General features: G+C 57.6%; 2 protein-coding genes across 2 annotated transcripts in view; both read left to right on the top strand.

Moving 5' to 3' along the window:
• KIF14 (kinesin family member 14) overlaps positions 1-15,233 on the top strand; it is a 76,930-nt gene that overhangs the window by 50,286 nt on the left and 11,411 nt on the right. The window lies entirely within an intron of this gene.
• ZNF281 (zinc finger protein 281) lies at positions 3,142-8,115 on the top strand. The gene is made up of 2 exons (XM_079763732.1): positions 3,142-3,242; positions 3,373-8,115. The coding sequence occupies exon 2, from the start codon at positions 3,391-3,393 to the stop codon at positions 6,049-6,051; it is 2,661 nt and encodes an 886-aa protein (XP_079619858.1). The 5' UTR covers positions 3,142-3,242; positions 3,373-3,390; the 3' UTR covers positions 6,052-8,115.

Here is a 15,233-nt window from a genome sequence, read left to right as displayed (position 1 = left end):
AACCCGGGACCCTTCAGTCCGCAGGCCGACGCTCTATCCATTGAGCCACACTGGTTAGGGCTCATTCTGATTCTGGAGTGGGCCACATCCCGGGCCCCCCGTCCCAGGCACTTTGGGGTTCTTTGTCTTGCCAGGAAAGGAGGTAGTACCACTTAAAAGAAGATTGATGGTGCGGCTATGAAAGACGAGGACGGTCGATATCCAAATCACCGACTAGCTGTCCGTCAGCCTTTGAGGCGATGGGTGGACGCTGTCGTGGACTTCTAGCTGAGTGAGGACTTTCAGAGGAAGAAACAGGAGAGTGTGATGTCCGCCCCGCTTCCCCTTAAGTTTCTATTTTTTTAAAAATATATTTTTTATTGATTTCAGAGATGGAGGGAGAGAGAGAGAGAGAGAGAGAGAGAGAGAGAGAGAGAAACATCAACGATGAGAGAGAATCACTGATTGGCTGCCTCCTGCACGCCCCTCCCTGGGGATGGAGCCCGCAACCTGGGCCTGTGCCCCCACCGGGAACCGAACCGTGACCTCCTGGTTCCTGGGCAGAGTGAGATTTAATTGACATTTACAAGGAGTTGTTTACTAATGCCTAGAACTAATAAATAGAAAACCTGGGGGACTTCCTATACATAGGGTACAGTAAAAAAAGAAAAAAAACCTGTAGGCAGTTTCGCGACAGCCGATCGTAGGAAATGCTATCTCCACTTAAACTGCTGTTTTAAGTATTATTTAAAAATGGTCCCTCCTATTACCCTAAGTGTATTCTCTTAGCTGTTTTACACTTTAATATTAAAACCTTTTTGCCCTCACCGGTGTGGCTCAGTGGATAGAGCGTCGGCCTGCGGACTGGAGGGTCCCGGGTTCGATTCCGGCCAAGGGCATGGACCTTGGTTGCGGGCACATCCCCAGTGGGGGGCGTGCAGGAGGCAGCTGATCGATGTTTCTCTCTCATCAATGTTTCCAACTCTCTATCCTTCTCCCTTCCTCTCTGTAAAAAATCAGTAAAATATACTTAAAAAAATTTTTTTTTTTACCTTATGAAAGAGAGTTACACATCTGTTCTAATTGCTGGAGATGAAACAGTGCTGAGGAATACCGATGGTGCCTGGCTGTTCTTCGATGACTTTGATGACCTTTTCCGAGTTTGAATTCTCTCCCAGAGACCCGGCACACTGATTTTCCTAACTAACATTCCGTGTACCCCGGGGTTGGTATATTTATTTTCTAATTCGAAGGAACCGAATAGCACCCCCCCCCCGCCCCCCGCCCGCCTCCCCTACCACCCACCACCACCCTTCAGCGGTGGGCTGGCCCGTTATCTTATAAATGCTCAAGGCGCCGCCGCTAATGCTGAAAAATAGAAAAATAAATTGACCTTGATGAAGTGTGTCTTCTTTTGTCTCTCCCCAGGAAAGTTTATTTCAGGGGCTCCCGCGGCAGACATGATTAGCGTTAACGGCTCCCCTCCTCCGCGGCCGTTTACGGGGTCTGTCCATCTTCCTGATGGATGGAGTGCGCAGCCCCGAGGTGAGTCTGCTCCGGGGAGCTCAAGGCTGACACCGTGAACGAGAGAAATGACAGGTTTCTCATCTTGATCACGGAGGAAGCCAAGTTGGCTTTTCAACACCGGCGTCCCGCTGCCCTTCACGGGTGGACTGGCGTGTCTGCATGCCGGCTCCCCATTAAGCACTGACACCCCGGAGGAAGGCGCAGCCCCATTCCTCACAGGCACCGGCTCATATTTCACCGCGGCCTGAAGTTGGTGAATTTTCAGCCTTCCTGTTCACGCGGAACTCGGCCTGGCAGCGTTCAAGTCCCACGGCCGCCCCGGTGGTGGCAGAAGGCTGACAGCGTCGCTAGCTGCAGGGAGTTAGAAAAATACGAATATTTCTTGTCTCAACATGCTCCTTCCATACATACGGCCTTTTTAAGTCCTTGAGCAGACACACTCAAGAGGAGGCCCGGGAGGATTCGTGAATCATCTTCAGGGTTTCAATGGTGACATGTCTCAGGGAGGGCGTGGACGATGGAACCATGAGAATGTATTTAGCCGGGAATGTTGCCATGGACATGGGCTTGCGATGGAAGAACACACGCTATGTACATACATGATGGTCACCGTTCTAGCGTTCATCAATGCTGTGTGTGTGTGTGTGTGTGTGTGGCAAGTGACGGGGTTCGATTTTTGCATCCTTCCCGGGACACGGGTGCCTTGGGGATGGGAGGCACCGAGGTTGGGTTTTTTTGGGTCCAGCTTTGATTTCAAGGGGTGACTTTGTCCTGGTCCCCAGTTTGCATGCGTTTCTCAGGAGGATGCTCTCCTGGGGGAGGGCAGAGCGGGTCCTGGCGGAGATCTCACCGGGGCCTGGCGGTCGGTTTCCGCACGCGTCACCCCGTCACCCCGGGGGCCAGGCCGAGGCATCGGGCCGACCGAGCAGGTGTGGGGCTGACACGGCTGCGGATGCGCCGCACGTGGGCGTGTTTACAGGCCGCCGCCTCCCTTTCCTGCACCTTCGGGCGGGTTGGCAGCAAGACAACTATTTTTTTTTTTTTTTTTTGCAGCGGGACCGCTATTGCGGTTTCCCAGGAGGCTTTTCCTGCTGCTGCAAAGGTCGCGCCACGAGGGCGCCCACCATGTGACTGACTCAACGTGGAGCCTCCGGGCTCGGATGGCTTCCAGGTGGGAGCCCACGGCGCCCCGAGGGAGGCCCTGGTGGGGCCCGGGTTTGCATCCGGGACCCGGATGGATTGCATACTGTAAAGGGGAGCGCGCCCCGCCGTGCAGGCCTCAGTTTCCCCCCCGAGCCCGCAGCCTGCAGGCAGCCCCGCAGCCCCGCTCCTGCAGCTCAGCCCGCCGGACATCCCGCCCCCGGGGGTCCACCTCGCGAGCGCCTTTCCGCCCAGGCCTGTCCTTCAACCGCCGCCCACCAATCAGGCCGCTCCGGCCGCCGAGGCCTCTCGTTGGAGGGGGGGTCCCGCAGGCCCCGCCTCCCGCAGCCCCGGGCGCCGCCCCCTGCGCCCAACCGCCCCGGTGATTGACAGGCGGGCCGGGCGGAAGCTGCGGCGCCTGCGCACCGCGGCCGCCGCGCTCCCCTCGGGCCGGGCCGGCCGCTCCCAGCAGACCCCGCGCCGCGCCTGCGCAGTGCGGGGGAGGCTTTTAATTCCATTGTGGAGAGGACGGCGTTATTTTTATTAACCGGAGGCGGCGGCGGCGGCGGCGGCGGCGCGGCGGCGGCGGCGGGACCGTAAGTGCGGGCGGGGGCGGCGCGGGGCGGGCGGGGCCGGGCGGGGCCGGGCGGCGGCGGCGGCGGCGGGGCCGGGGGAGGGGGGTCCGCGGCCCGGCCCCACCGCCTCTCCGTCCCCCTCCCTCCGCAGCCAGGCCTCGTCCGGGGCATGAGAGTCGGCGGCGGGTTCCTGAGCGGCGGCGGCTCCGGCGGCTCCGGCGGCGGCAGGCGGGCGGAGATGGAGCCCAGCTTCCCGCAGGGCCTGGTCATGTTCAACCACCGGCTGCCCCCGGTCGCCAGCTTCGCCCGGCCGGCCGGCCCGGCCGCCCCTCCCCCGCAGTGCGTGCTCGCCCCCCCCGCGGCCCCGGCCGAGCCGCCCCCGCCGCCGGCCCCGGACATGACTTTCAAGAAGGAGCCGGCGGCCTCCTCGGGCGCGGCCTTCCCGGCGCCGCGGACCCCGTGGGGCTTCCTGCAGCCGCTGGTGAGCATCAAGCAGGAGAAGCCGGCCGAGCCCGACGAGCCGCCGCAGCACCACCACTACGGGGGCCTGTTCGCGGGCGCCGAGGACCGGGGCCCCGGCCTGGGCGGCGAGGGGGGCGGCCACGGCGTCATCCAGGACCTCAGCGTCCTGCACCAGCAGCCGCCGCCCGCCCCGCACCACCGCGACGGCCTACTCGGCGGCGAGGAGCCCAAGCAGGACACGCACGTCAAGAAGGCGAAGAGGCCAAAGCCAGAATCTCAGGGAATCAAAGCCAAGCGGAAGCCCGGCGCATCCTCCTCCTCCTCTTCCTCCTCCTCCTCCTCCTCCTCCAAGCCGCCGCCGGCCGCCGCCGCCGACGGGGGAGAGGCGTCGGGGGGCGCCGTGCTCTCGCCCAGCCAGAAGCCGCACATCTGCGACCACTGCAGCGCGGCCTTCCGCAGCTCCTACCACCTGCGCCGCCACGTCCTCATCCACACGGGCGAGCGGCCCTTCCAGTGCGGCCAGTGCAACATGGGCTTCATCCAGAAGTACCTGCTGCAGCGGCACGAGAAGATCCACAGCCGCGAGAAGCCCTTCGGCTGCGACCAGTGCAGCATGAAGTTCATCCAGAAGTACCACATGGAGCGGCACAAGCGCACGCACAGCGGAGAGAAGCCATACAAGTGCGACACCTGCCAGCAGTATTTCTCCAGGACCGACCGGCTGCTCAAGCACCGGCGCACCTGCGGCGAAGCCATAGCCAAGGCGGGGGCCCCGGGCGCCGAGCCGGGCTCCGCGGCCAACCCGGGCACCCTGGCGGGCAGCCTGGCCGCGCTGTCTCAGGGAAGCGGTGGTGGCGGCGGCGGCTCGTCCAGGAGGAAGTCCAAGTCCAAGAGCGCGGCCGCCGAGAACAAGGAGCATAAGGCCGGCAAAGCGGGCGAGTCGCCGCTGGCCGGCAGCCTCAGCATGCAGACCTACTCGGTGGAGATGCCCGCCATGTCGCCCGGCGGCGGCGGCATGATGGGCGGCGGCGGCGGCGGCATCGATGAACTTCAGAAAAGGGTGCCAAAGCTCATCTTCAAGAAAGGAAGCAGGAAGAACACAGACAAAAGCTACCTGAACTTCGTGTCGCCGCTGCCCGACCTCGTGGGGCAGAAGTCCCTGTCCGGGAAGCCCGGTGGCTCCCTGGGCATCGCCTCGAACGCCGGCACGGACGCCATCGGCCTCCTCCAGGGCGCCGGCGGCAAGCAAGGCCCGATGAACAGCAATTACGACGACGCCATGCAGTTCTCCAAGAAGAGGAGATACCTGCCCACCCCCACCAGCAGCAGTGCCTTCTCGATCAACGTGGGCCACATGGTCTCCCCGCCGTCCGTCATCCAGGCCGCCGGGGTCAGCGTGCTGGAGAGCGAGGCCCCGCTGTCGCTCATCGACTCCTCGGCGCTGAACGCGGACATCAAGTCTTGTCACGACAAGTCCGGCATCCCCGACGAGGTCCTGCAGAGCATTCTGGATCAGTACTCCAGCAAGTCGGAGGGCCAGAAGGAGGACCCCTTCAGCATCGCCGAGCCCCGAGTGGATTTACACGCCTCAGGGGAGCACTCGGAGCTGGTCCCGGAGGGGAACCTGAGCCCCGGCGCCCAGACCCCGTCCAGCGACAAGGCGATCGTGTTGCAGGAATACTCCAAATACCTCCAGCAGGCCTTCGAGAAGTCCACCAACGCAGGGTTCGCGCTGGGACACGGGTTCCAGTTCGTCAGCCTGTCCTCACCTCTCCACAACCACACGCTGTTCCCGGAAAAACAGATTTACACTACGTCTCCCCTGGAGTGTGGTTTCGGCCAGTCTGTTACCTCAGTGTTGCCATCTTCGTTGCCAAAGCCTCCCTTTGGGATGTTGTTCGGATCTCAGCCGGGGCTGTACCTGTCTGCTCTGGACGCCACCCATCAGCAGCTGACCCCTTCCCAGGAGCTGGACGATCTGATCGACTCTCAGAAGAACCTAGAGACTTCCTCGGCCTTCCAGTCCTCATCTCAGAAACTGGCGAGCCAGAAGGAGCAGCAGAAAACCCTGGAGTCCTCCACCAGCTTTCAGATGCCCTCTCAGGAGCTAGCGAGCCAGATAGACCCTCAGAAGGACATGGAGCCGCGAGCGACGTACCAGATTGAGAACTTTGCACAGGCGTTCGGTTCTCAGTTTAAGTCGGGCAGCAGGGTGCCGATGACCTTTGTCAGTAACTCGAACGGCGAGGTGGACCACAGAGTCAGGACTTCGGTGTCAGATTTCTCAGGGTACACAAACATGATGTCTGATGTGAGTGAGCCATGTAGTACGAGAGTCAAGACTCCCACCAGCCAGAGTTACAGGTAAGCCCCCAGGTGACAGGCTGGAGGCCGAAGGATGCGGTTTCTGTGTGGTTCTGAGAACACTGCCATTGGAATGTTTGAACACGATCCTCTTCAGAATAATGTAATGCCCTTTCAATGCAACTTTTCATATTTAGTTTATTTTGTTAGTGTGATTTTAGCTGTTTCTATTATGATTTTTAATCGAAATCAATAGATTAAAAATAGTTTGACATTCAAAGTGACAATGTTTAGCAATCAAATTTACATGTATAGATCGTCAGGGAATAGCCCAAAAGTTTTAAATGCAAAAAAAAAAAAAAAAAAAAAAAAAAAACCAAAAAAAGGAAAAAAAAAAAACGATGTAAAAAACAAAAGAAAAAAACTTTGTTGCTAGGATTAAGGTTATTCTAATTGCTTTACTCTCAGGAAAGTGTAATAACGCATGGGAATTCTGTACACTATCGCTGTAATGGAATATCCAGTTTACAGATGGTATGGTATACGTTTCACCATTTAAGTAAGGGATCGAAAACATTTCAAATTGCTCTGTCTGGGCTGATAGGATTTACGTTTCATCGTTTGAGTAAGGGATCGAAAACATTTCAGATTGCTGTCTCCACCTGGGCCGATGCAAAATTCCGAGCTGTGGGCTCCCTGTGTTGTGTTGCGGCTTGTACTGTGCTCTGAGCTCCCAGGCCACGTCCACCCCAGCCTGGCAGGGCAGAGGCTCTGGGGTCTTGGATCAAAGCCTGGAATGATAGCTTTAATGAAAGAAGAAATAATTTTTAAAAAGCACCCTCTCCTTGCCCCAGCTGTGCCGAGGCTGCAGTCCACGGAGAGTCAGCTGACTGGCGCCTGGCCCAGTGTGGAAGCCCGAGTCGGGGTTCAGTGTTAGGACCCACGTTGGAGTCACATAGTTCTTTGAAATTGGGGTGTGTGTTGTTGTACACAGCCTGATACACTCTCCTCTTGTTGCACGGCACCCCCACTTCTGGGTGTTTGTGTTTTTTGTTTTTTTTCTTCTTCTAAACCTGCCCTCTTTCTAAGTTCTGGGCCTTCCCTGTCTTGACAGTTTCCACTTTAGAATGAGTTACATTCCAGTGAGCATTTCACATGCCGATGGCATCCAAATACTAAACAGTAAGACAAACACCTGCCACTCCCCACCCTGAACAACAACAAGAGAACCCCAAAACAGATTTTTATGCATCATAACCCCCACGTGCTCGGAGCTGGAGCGATGACTAAGGTGTGTAATTCCAGCTGGTGCCATAGCGAACGGAGGGGCGGGGGCGCCTGCCTTCCGTAGTGACCTCAGAGCCTCTTGGTGGAGCCGCAGCCTCGGCCGCACGCTGCGAAGGGGCGTCCGTCAGTATTGTGCGGGGGTCGTGGGAGGTGACCCCAGCCAGCTCTCCACCCGCGTTGCCATTTGCAGCTGCTGCTGACAGCGGCTCTGCTCCAAACCACTTTTAGCCATTGTATTTTTTTCCTGATTATATGTTTTAATGTACCGGGGTGTTTATGCGATGAGTTTTTATGTACTTTGGTGATGTTTCAGTCTTACGTCCTCTGCTGACGTCAGGAAAGTACCACTGTTTGTTTGCAGTCTTATTGTGTAACCAGCCTACCGCGGCTCCCATGTACAATACGGTGATTAATTTTGTGCAAGTGTGAGACCCTTCTGCTGTGAAGGCAGTGTTTGGGAAGTAAGAAGTTATTAAGATGGTTACAGAATACTAGTTAATTTCCTCCCCCACTTTTGCTCCCTCCAGCGTGCTCCTGCCCGCTGAGGGGGCTCCTCCGTGTCACTGCAGGATTCTTAGGAGACGTGTTTAACCCTCTGACACACACCTGGTTCTAAAGTCTGTATTTCTCATTTGGGGAACGCGGTTCAGTTCTCGGGGTGCAGAGGACGAGCTGTGAGGGGGATGGTAAGATGTATCGTAAGATGTACGGTTCCCCCGTGTTCTGTTTTATACAGGTTTTGGATTTCTCTAACTTTTATTGTGTGTACTGAAACTGCATATGTATTATTCTGATTGTTTGCTCTAGTTTACTACCAATAAAAGACCTGTTAATCACAAAATTGCAAAAGAGGTGTCGTCTGCTTCCTACCCGGCACCTCTTCCAGATGTTTCTGCGCGTCCTGAGACACCCGTGTCTGGTGTGACCTGCGGGCCAGGGGCTGGCTCGCTCCTCGTGTTCTTCTCTCAACCCACGCATTCCGTGTTTCTGGGTTGATCTGAAAACGGCTGGCTGTCTTCCTTGTGTTGGAGGGTCACTATATGAAAGCAGAGAAATGTAATGTGTGAGTTGGGACATGGCTTCTTGAAATGGGGTTAGCCAGCCTACATATTACCCCGGAGAGGCTGTTGCGGCTTCATTCTAAGCAGATTCCAGTATCCGTTGGTTCCCGGCACGTCCTTTTTGCCTCGAAAAGGTTGTAATAAAATAAGAGCATGACACAAATAAAAACGGTCCTGAGCATCTTTAGTTGGGGAAAAAAAGTATTGTTAAGTCACAATTTAGCAATGTTTAGAAAGGTGGAAAGTATAGCTGTTAGAAGGAGAGAACTAAGGGGAGATAGTGACGATGCAGAAGAGGTATTGACAGCTTATTTAACCTTTTGCACTCGGATGTCGAGTGTGACTCGACATGGTTAGCATCGGTAGCAGCTCAAGAAAAAAGCAAGTTAAATACGTTAACTAAAGATGAAAAAAAGCAAAGGGTTAAATAAGTTAACTAAAGATGAAGGAGGAAAAACTGTAGGTGGCTCCATAAAATCATGAGAAAATTGTGCTTTGAAATTTAGTGGCTACGAATGTTGAGTTAAGAGTAAAAATATATGCTATTGTAGGGGGATGATAAAGTGTTTAGATTGAGCCCAACTATGGATTTCTCTGCAGAGGGACATCAGTGCGTGGGGTGGGCCCGTGTGATCAGAAGTAAATGGGCCTTTTCTCTGCCCAGGTGGGCCCCGCCGTGTCCCTGGTTCTGGGTGAAACCCAGCTGTTGGTCATTTTACCCACCCACTTCACCCCGCTTTCCCTCGTGCGGAACGTCTGCATCTGGGGGTGACCACGGAGAGTTGGGGTTTTCACTTTAGAAGTTGGGGTGTGAAGTAGGAAGCTCGCTTCTGTGTCTTCTGTTGTGTGTGCGTTGGGGGTAAGGACGGCCGTCCGCTCGCAGCGCCCGGCCGGTAATGGGTGAAGAAAAAGGGGACCCAGACCCTGCATTTGAAATGGTTAAAGATGTCCGTGGGACCATCCTCCTCGGATGGGGATTTCTGTACCACGCCCGTCAGGTGGGAGGGGCCGGCCTGGTCCCTTCCCGGCGCCCGGTGCCCGGCGGGCACCTGCTGGTGGTCACAGGGAGGCCCGAGCGGCCGGCAGTTTGGGCAGAATGGCCTCTTGGGCACATGACACCCCCCTTCGCTCCCAAGGTCACCGGCTCTCGCGGAACCGCGGCCCGCGCTCCAGAAGGGCCTGCTGCGCTTCCAGGCGGGGCTCTGAGCGTGGACGACCCTGGAGACTCCTCTTCCTGGTCTGGGTGCTCACGGTGTCTCTGACGCAGGGCACAGCTCGCCTGCAAGATCCCTGGTCGGTGATGTCTCGGCCCAGGCGGCAGGCAGGCTGCGTGAGGCCGTCCGACCTGTCCTGTCCCGCGGACGTTTGCTCAGGGGCCTTCCTGGGAGCGGGAGAGAGCCGTGTTCGCTGACCCGCTGCTTCCCAGCGCTGAGGGGAAGGGCTGTGTGCGTGCCGTGTTTTCCAGCGTCCTCCGCGGATTACTGAAAACGGACAGCAGCGTTCTCAGCAGCAGCTGGGAGTTCTGTTGTCCTAGCCTTGGTCAAAAAATCGTAAAAACATCCCTCGTGAGATGATGGCTTTAAAAGAGATTATTACCAGGAAGGGGGCATGCACTGTCTTTTTTTTTTTTTTTTTTTTAAATATATTTTTATTGATTTCAGAGAGGAAAGGAGGGAGAGAGAGAAACATCCATGATGAGAGAGAATCATGGATCGGCCGCCTCCTGCACGCCCCACACTGGGGATGGAGCCTGCAACCCGGGCATGTGCCCTGACCGGGATCAAACCTGGGACCCTTCAGTCCTCAGGCCGACGCTCTATCCGCTGAGCCACACCGGGTAGGGCGGGGGCATGCACTTTCAAAGTGATTTCTGCCTGCTTTGTCCCCGTTTGGCTCTTTAAAAAAGTATGTCCTGAAAAAAAAAAAAAAAGGTATGGACTGCGTGTGAGTGTGTCCCTTGGGCCGATTCTGTGTAAGGTGGCCCCTCGGGCTCGCTCGGGGAGAGCGGCCTGGCGCTCTGCGGTCACTGACTGGGCAGCCGACGACAGAACTGGCCTCCCAAACCCCACGTCCGCAGAGCTCTGTCTGCACTTGACGGTCCCAGGCCCATGTGTCTGTGCACGACCCGACCCCCTAAACACCCTGAGCCTGGGAGCCCCGGTTAGGAGCCCTGCCGAGAGGCTGCCTGGATAGGGGCCTGGTGCTGTGCGCATCCGTCAGGGAGTCAGCACCCGCTCAGATCCGAAGGGCGCGTACGGCGTCTCTGTCCGCCCTGTGGTGGCCGAGCCTCGATGGAGCCTCGATGGAGCACGCTCCCGTGAGTGACACCAAGCCCCAGGCTTGTCACACCCTGGCCGGCCCGCCCGTGAGCGGGAGCGGGAGCGGGAGAGGAGTTCTGACTCTGCCGTTTCTCCTCTGGGAGGAAGTCCCAGGGAGATGGGAGACCGGGCAGCGCCCCCCACCCCCCACCCCCGAGGGTGTGCTCCCGTTCATACAGCTCCAGGCCCCTCTGGCTCCTCACCTGTGCGGGCAGCAGCCCACACCTTCCCCCCACGGAATCCCGCTGGGCTCTTGGTGACCTGCGGGCTGTGCGTGGCGTGTGACCTGCGGGCTGTGCGTGGCGTGTGACCTGCGGGCTGTGCGTGGCGTGTGACCTGCGGGCTGTGCTCGGTGGAGCCTGAGAGCGGCTGGCGAGGCCCAAACGCGCTGCCGAGGAGCCTGGAGACGCGGCTCCGGCGGGTGTGGGAAGCGGGCCTCTTGGGAAATGTCGATAAAAAGCGGACGGCGTGGGCTTCCACTCCGGGGGGACGTGCACTCCCGCGGGTGGAGGGAGCGAGGGGACGGCGGCAGAGCGGGCATGTGGGGCGGGGGAGGGTCTAGAGCGGAGGCGAGGAGGAGGAGGAGGAGGAGGAGGAGGAGGAGGAGGAGGAGGAAGAGGAGGAGGAGGGAAGGAGGACGAGGCCTGTAGAACCCACCCCAGCGCCACGGGCTCCCCGAGACCCTCCGAGCCGTCATTCCGCAGGTCGGCCGTCCCTGGGGCTCGGGCTTGGCGTGCGCCTGGGTCCTGTTTGGGACAATGAATCAATAACGCCGCAGACCGCGGTGAGGCGGCGAGCTGCTGTTGACATTCCGATTGCGTGTTTGTCCATCAGCGCTCCTCCAGGAACTCAGCGCCCCCCCCCCCCCCCCCCCCCCGTGTGGCCGGGAGCTCTGACGGGCTCTCCGCAGGGACACGGCGTGCGGGTGCGGGAACGCGGACAGGGAGGGCCGAGTCTCCGTCCCCGACGCCCCGACAGCGAAACCCGCCAGCGCAGCGCGGCAGGGCTCCCAGGAGGACGCCGGGGAGAGCGTGACCGTAAAACGTCGGAAACTCCCGGATTTCTGTCCAGTTGTTTATTTTATTTTCTGTTTAGTGTTGCTTTGCACAGCGCTGCTCGGTTTTCACCGGTGACGCGCCCCCCTGTCCGTTCCACTTCCAGCGAGAGCCGGGCCGTGTCGGCACGGGCTGCCGGAGGTTCACGCCGCGGCCGCGAGCGGCCGTTTTCACCTGGAGCTTCGGGATGAGGACAGCTTTTCCCTGTCCGTCTGGAAGGGACATTTTTTTATAAAAAAGATTTTATTTTATTTATTATAAAAAATATATTTTATTGATTTTTTTACAGAGAGGAAAGGAGAGGGAGAGTTAGAAACATCCATGATGAGAGAGAAACATCGACCAGCTGCCTCCTGCACACCTCCTACTGGGGATGTGCCCGCAACCAAGGTACGTGCCCTTGACCGGAATCGAACCCGGGACCCTTCAGTCCGCAGGCCGACGCTCTATCCACTGGGCCACACCGGTGAGGGCCCGGTTCATTTTCAGAGAGCGGCTGGGTTGCCACATCGAGCAACGCGACTCTCCTGTGCGGGTTGCGCATTCGTGAGGCTCTTGCCCCGAGGAAGCCGATGCAAGCGTTTACCGCAGAGCGAGTTCCTCCTTCTGGGGGGGGGGGGGGGATGGGAGGCCGCGAGGGGGAGTCACCGAGGCCGCCTCCCTGCACAGGCGGCCCGTGCCCTCGGCCAGCCTGGTGGCGGGATTGCAAAAATCGGACCCTCCCTCCGAGGCTGCGTTTCTGACTCCGTGGCCCCCAGAGCGGCTGTCTTCAGAGATGAGAGAGCAGACTGAGCCCGGCCGGTGTGGCTCAGTGGGTAGAGCGTCGGCCTGCAGACCGAAGGGTCCCGGGTTCGATTCCGGTCCAGGGCACGTACCTCAGTTGCAGGGTCCCGCCCGGCCCGGGCCCTGTTCGGGGCGCGTGCAGGAGGCAACCCATCGATGAGTTTCTCTCACGTCGATGTTTCCCTCTGTCTCTCCCTCTCTCTTCCGCTCTCTCTAAAAATCAATGGGAAGATGTCCTGGGGGAGGATTAACAAAAACAAACAAAAAGGAAGAAGGCAGACTGGGTCGGGGTCTGGAGTTTCCCTCCTGCCAGGGGCTAAGGTAAAGGGAGGAAAATCCCCGCGAAGGGCTCCAAGCACAGCACCAGGAAGCCCACAGGTCAGCGCTGCGTCCCTGCGTCCAGGCAGTTTCAGAAGTTCATCTGGGGCCCCGGCCGGTGTGGCTCAGCGCATAGAGCGCCGGCCTGCGGACTGAAGGGCCCCAGGTTCGAGTCCCGGTCGGGGCACAGGCCCGGGTTGCGGGCTCCATCCCCAGTGTGGGGCGTGCAGGAGGCAGCCGATCCATGGTTCTCTCCCATCCTTGAGGTTTCTCTCTCTCTCTCTCCCTCCCCCTTCCTCTCTGAAGTCCATAAAAACATATTACAAAAAAAAAAGGAATTTATTTTGTACCGTTTTCCGCCTTCATCAGTGACCATCTTCAAACGGAACGTCGTAGCGGCCCGTGCCGTTGGTAGGCCCCTGGGTTCGGGGGGGCCGCGCTGCCGAAGGGGCCATGTTTACGTTTTTCCTTTTTACGATCCGCGAGATCCAGACGTGTCCACGCCCCGCCAGGTCCGGGGTAGCGGGGTGTGCCTTTTTTGTTTTTTTTTAAAGGAGTGTTTACGTCCATAATTGAGCCGATCTCTCAAAGGGTTAGTTTAGAAAATTAGCTAGAGGAACCTTCCGAAACCATGGCTCTCTCATCTTTATAAATGGCCTCATTTTAAAATTTAATTTTAATTTAATTTTTCAGCCAGGAGAAGACTAAGTTAGGACGAGGCTCCACGCAGTTTGTTCAGGACGCGTTTGACTATCAAACCGCCCCGTGAGCGTGAGAGACCGAGGCCGGTGAGGGTTGTGACAGGTCTGTCCGGAGAGGGAAGGAAGGAGGCGTTAGGAAAGAGCATGTTGGGGGGGGGGGGGGGGCGGGGGGTGTCTGCGTTTCACTGCAGAGCCAGGCCCTGCTCACCGCGGCTGGCCGGCCGTGGGGTTCAAGGACAGGAGAGACTTGAAGAGGGGACAGTGGGAGACTGGGAACCTTGGTGACCTTTGGGGGGGGGTACCTGCGGGTGGCTGCCGGCGAGTCACGGGGTGGACGTCGAAGGCAAAATGAAAACGCGATTTGGGGAGGTTCCCGGGAAGACCGGTGGGTGGTTAGAAAATTACCGTTTTCCGTTTCCCTTGCTCTGACTTGATGAAACCGGAGCTGGGTATTTGGCCAGGAGGGAGGAGGAGTGCCGATGAGGGATGGGATGGTGATGAGGGATGGGATGGTGATGAGGGATGGGATGGTGGCTTTGCCGATGATGCCAGGACCCGTGACCCCCCAGAAAGGGGGAAAGACAGCATTCAGGAAAAGGTGGGAGGAAAAGACACACTCTCCTCCTAGCCCCGTGGTCGGCAAACCGCGGCTCGCGAGCCACACGCGGCTCTTTGGCCCCTGGAGGGTGGCTCTTCCACAAAACACCACGGCCTGGGCGAGTCTATGTTGAAGAAGTGGCGTTAGGAGAAGTTTAAGTTTAAAAAACGTGGCTCTCCAAAGAAATTTCCATCGTTGTGCTGTTGATGTTTGGCTCTGTGGACGAATGAGTTTGCCGACCACTGCCCTAGTATGTTTCTAATAAGCACACTTTGATTTTCTCTCTCGAAACATGAGATTTTGAATTATTGGAACTCATGGTGGGCGAACTGCTTAATTTGGGAAAAACAATACCGTCACAACTAATTTAAAAAAAATATATATTTTTTATTGATTTTTTTTTTTTTACAAGAGAGGAAGGGAGAGGGATAGAGAGTCAGAAACATGGATGAGAGAGAAACATCGACCAGCTGCCTCCTGCACCCCCCCCCCTGGGGATGTGCCCACAACCAAGGTACATGCCCTTGACCGGAATAGAACCTGGGACCCTTCAGTCCGCAGGCCGACGCTCTATCCACTGAACCACACCGGTCAGGGCTACAACCGATTTTAATACAAGGTAAAAGGGCATTTTCCTTCTTAGCTAGCCATCAAGTCCTGCAGAAAGAACGGTAATGGAAAACGTCTATTTTGTTGTTTGTTTTTGCTGTTAAATCCAGTTCTACTTGGGGCGTGCAGGTAGCATCGAGGAGGGGTGGCCGTGTGACCAGAAGCCATTTCAGAGGCCCCCGTGGCCATCGATGGCGGAAGCGATTCTTCTGATTCCCAGACACGAACCGGCGCGGCGCCCTCCACGATGTGCTGAGCAAGCGAGCGAGCGAGCGCTGCTCCTTCAAAACGCTCCAGACGGCGCGTCCCGCCCGTGGGCACCTTGGCCGTGACGATGAGCGCAGGAGTCCGCCGGTCACAATTCCGCGAGCGCTTTGTTTAGAGGCCGCGGGCAGGGAATTAGTTAGATGACCCGTCTGGTTTATTCTCACTGCGCCCCCCCCTCCCCCCCCCCCCCGCCCCAGCATGTACTTGCTTTGTACCAGAATATTCAGGACACAAATGCCTGGGGCCGAA

This window comes from Cnephaeus nilssonii (genome assembly GCF_951640355.1).
Source record: "Cnephaeus nilssonii genome assembly, chromosome: 23".
Taxonomy (NCBI): Eukaryota; Metazoa; Chordata; class Mammalia; order Chiroptera; family Vespertilionidae; genus Cnephaeus; species Cnephaeus nilssonii.
Note: the sequence above shows the minus strand (reverse complement) of the source record. Positions and strands in the feature narration are given on the sequence as shown.

Bases quoted from the DNA above. Each gene is read 5' to 3' on its own strand.
- ZNF281 (XM_079763732.1), top strand. From the start codon at position 3,391: ATGAGAGTCGGCGGCGGGTTCCTGAGCGGCGGCGGCTCCGGCGGCTCC.